The sequence below is a fragment of the Xyrauchen texanus genome, chromosome 3 (assembly GCF_025860055.1).
Source record: "Xyrauchen texanus isolate HMW12.3.18 chromosome 3, RBS_HiC_50CHRs, whole genome shotgun sequence".
Taxonomy (NCBI): domain Eukaryota; kingdom Metazoa; phylum Chordata; class Actinopteri; order Cypriniformes; family Catostomidae; genus Xyrauchen; species Xyrauchen texanus.
The window spans coordinates 11,506,703-11,509,675 of record NC_068278.1 but is presented as its reverse complement, the minus strand read 5'-3'; the positions used below and the strand labels follow the sequence as shown (position 1 = coordinate 11,509,675).

Genomic DNA, 2,973 nt, shown 5'->3' with positions numbered 1-2,973 from the left:
AACATTCCTAAATGTGAGCATTTTAGCATGCAAAAATTTATAATGTAAACAAATATTTAAAAATATTAAATATGGTGGTAGTGGCTCAGGCGGTAGAGTGGGTTGGCTGCTAATCGCAGGGTTGGCGGTTCGATTCCCGGCCCACACAACTCCACATGCCAAAGTGTCCTTGGGCAAGACACTAAACCCCAAGTTGCTCCCAATGGCAGGCTAGTGCCTTACATGGCAGCTCTGCCGCCATTGGTGTATGAGTGTGTGTGAATGGGTGATTGGGACACAGTGTAAAGCGCTTTGGTAACCTCTAAGGTTAAAAAAAGCGCTATATAAGTGCAGACCATTTACCATATAATTACATCATATAAAACACATTTGACTACTTGCCTCTATGTAAGTGTTCCAGCCTGCCTCAACCTGAAATTTATGAAGAAAAAAAACTTTGTAATTAAGCACAATTTGACAATATTTACGAGATAAAGCCCTCGTGATAACTTTTCTATGTAACAACTAGCCTCAGATCCACCCATGATGATACAGAATGTAAACATAAAAACAATATAATTGGGAAAAACGAACATACATTTTATTTCTCCCTTTTACTCCCCAATTTGGAATGCCCAATTCCCAATGCGCTCTAAGTCCTCGTAGTGGTGTAGTGACTCGCCTCAATCCAGGTGGTGGAGGATGAATCTCAGTTGCCTCCACGTATGAGACGTCAATCCGCGCATCTTATCATGTGGCTTGTTTAGCACGTTACCGCGGAGACATAGCACGCGTGGAGGCTTCACGCTATTCTCCGCTGCATCCACGCACAACTCCAAAAAACCACGTGCCCCACCGAGGCAAGAACCACATTATAGCGACCATGAGGAGGTTACCCCATGTGACTCTACCCTCCCTAGCAACTGGGCCAATTTTGTTGCTTAGGAGACCTGGCTGGATTCACTCAGCACACCATGGATTCAAACTCACGACTCCAGGGGTGGTATTCAGCATCAATACTCGCTGAGCTACCCAGACCCCCCACTAACATCTATTTAAAAAACATGTTTAAACTTTAATCAAATTATAAGCTTCATATCTCTGCTTTTAAACCCTCAAAAAATTGGCCCCATTCACTTCCCTTGTAAGTGACTCATTGAAACATCGATGTTAGCCTTTTTGTTTTTTAAGGGGCGAGTCAAAAACTTTTTGGTGGTAATTAATTTTATGCTGCAAAAGCTGTCGATTGAGCTTAACATGTATTAAACCTGGAATATTCCTTTGAGGAATAGAACTTCCAGACCCATTTCTAATATTATCCTCAAAATAAATGGAATTGAATCAAATGAGGGACTGGATATTTGCAAAACATACACATAACTTCTTTCATTATTTTATGTTAAAGATAGAACCTCGCTGTATTTCTTACTATATCAAAATCCATTCCAATAAGAAGAACAAATGATAATTCAGAAAGAGTTCAAGAACCAATCCCGTTGCTGCAAGACATCATTTTATGTACATTTGTATCCTTCACAAATGTGTTACAAATTACAAATCTGTGACATTAAAAAACTAAACAGCGAGAAAAAAACTCCTTTGTAATAAATGTTTTATTGCTCCTCTTTTGAGAAATATATAACATACTGGCAAATAATTTTAAACTTCTCTCTTGTAACATATGTCCTTATATACAGTATAGCACATACAGTAAAAATATATACAACCAGAAATACTTAAATATTCACAATAAATAAACTGTCTGCAAAACAGCAGAACACACCAATACATGTTTGCTGGTTCAGATATATTCATCCTATAGCTATATTGAAGTGACCACGGCTGTGTGTTTTCTGTTTTGGGAAAAGGCTTAAAATGCCACCACTGTCAGTTTAACCATGATCTGTTGTCCAACCTGAGCATCTCAACAGTTTTTAAGTCTTTGCATGGAAGCTGCTCCAAGGTCAGCAGCCTTTAGACTCAAACATGTGTCAGACTGTCTGTATACACATCTGTTTTGTTCATGTGAAGTGTCACAGCTGGTGCTTTGTAATGGCAGTGGGAGCGACTGCAGCTGACACTGGAGCAGGGCTTGTGGCTTGTACTCCCATCCAACCTCCGATTGCACAAGCCTTGCCAAGTTTGCAGCGTCTTTGAGCTCCATACCCAAACTCCACTGGTGATGCCCACCACCAATGACATGAAAATTTTTAGCATATAAACGGCTACTGTAGGCACCGAGGAGTCCAGTGAGCAGTCCTCGCTTCTTCGACCAGGAAAAGAAGTGCACTTGTTTTCCAAAGCTTGGAACTTCCAGTATTCCATGTTGAGTCTTTCATAGAAATAGCATATGATGACAACTGTAGCAGGCACGGTGTATAGTATGGAGAAGACTCCAATCTTAACCATGAGTTTCTCTAGCTTTTCCGTGTTGGTACCGCCAGTTTTCATGATCTTGCGGATATGGAACAGTGCCACAAAGCCAGTTAGGATAAAAGATGTCCCAACAATGAGATAACAGGAAAGAGGGATCAATACAAAGCCAGTGAGCGCATTAGTGTCCATACTACCCACATAACACAGTCCTGTCAACTCATCCCCAGCCACCTTCCTCATAGTAAGGATGACTATGGTCTTAACGGCAGGTATACCCCAGGCGGCCATATGGAAGTAGCTACTGTGTGCCTCAATAGCCTCATGACCCCATTTCCTTCCAGCTGCCAGAAACCAAGTAAGGGTGAGAATGACCCACCAGATAGAGCTGGCCATGCCAAAATAGTAGAGGATTAGGAAGACTATGGTGCATCCTGTGCTCTCCAAACCCTCTTGGATTATGTACAGCTCTCCATTTTCACGATCGCAAGCGATATTCTCAGCTCCAGACACAGAACGGATGATGAAGGCCACAGAGTAGACGTTATAACACATGGAGAGGAAGATGATGGGGCGCTCGGGGTATTGGAAGCGTTGGGGGTCGAGGAGGAAGGTTAGAAC

The 2,973-nt window shown here is 41.9% G+C and overlaps 1 protein-coding gene across 2 annotated transcripts in view; it reads right to left on the bottom strand.

Moving 5' to 3' along the window:
- Positions 1 to 1,485: 1,485 nt before the first annotated feature.
- The window catches only part of fzd9a (frizzled class receptor 9a), a 2,770-nt gene continuing 1,282 nt past the window's right edge, over positions 1,486 to 2,973 (bottom strand). For both annotated transcript variants that reach the window (XM_052103080.1, XM_052103087.1), the window contains one exon: positions 1,486 to 2,973. This exon is cut by the window's right edge. In XM_052103080.1, coding sequence (XP_051959040.1) covers positions 1,960 to 2,973 — 1,014 coding nt within the window. In that variant the 3' untranslated portion in view covers positions 1,486 to 1,959.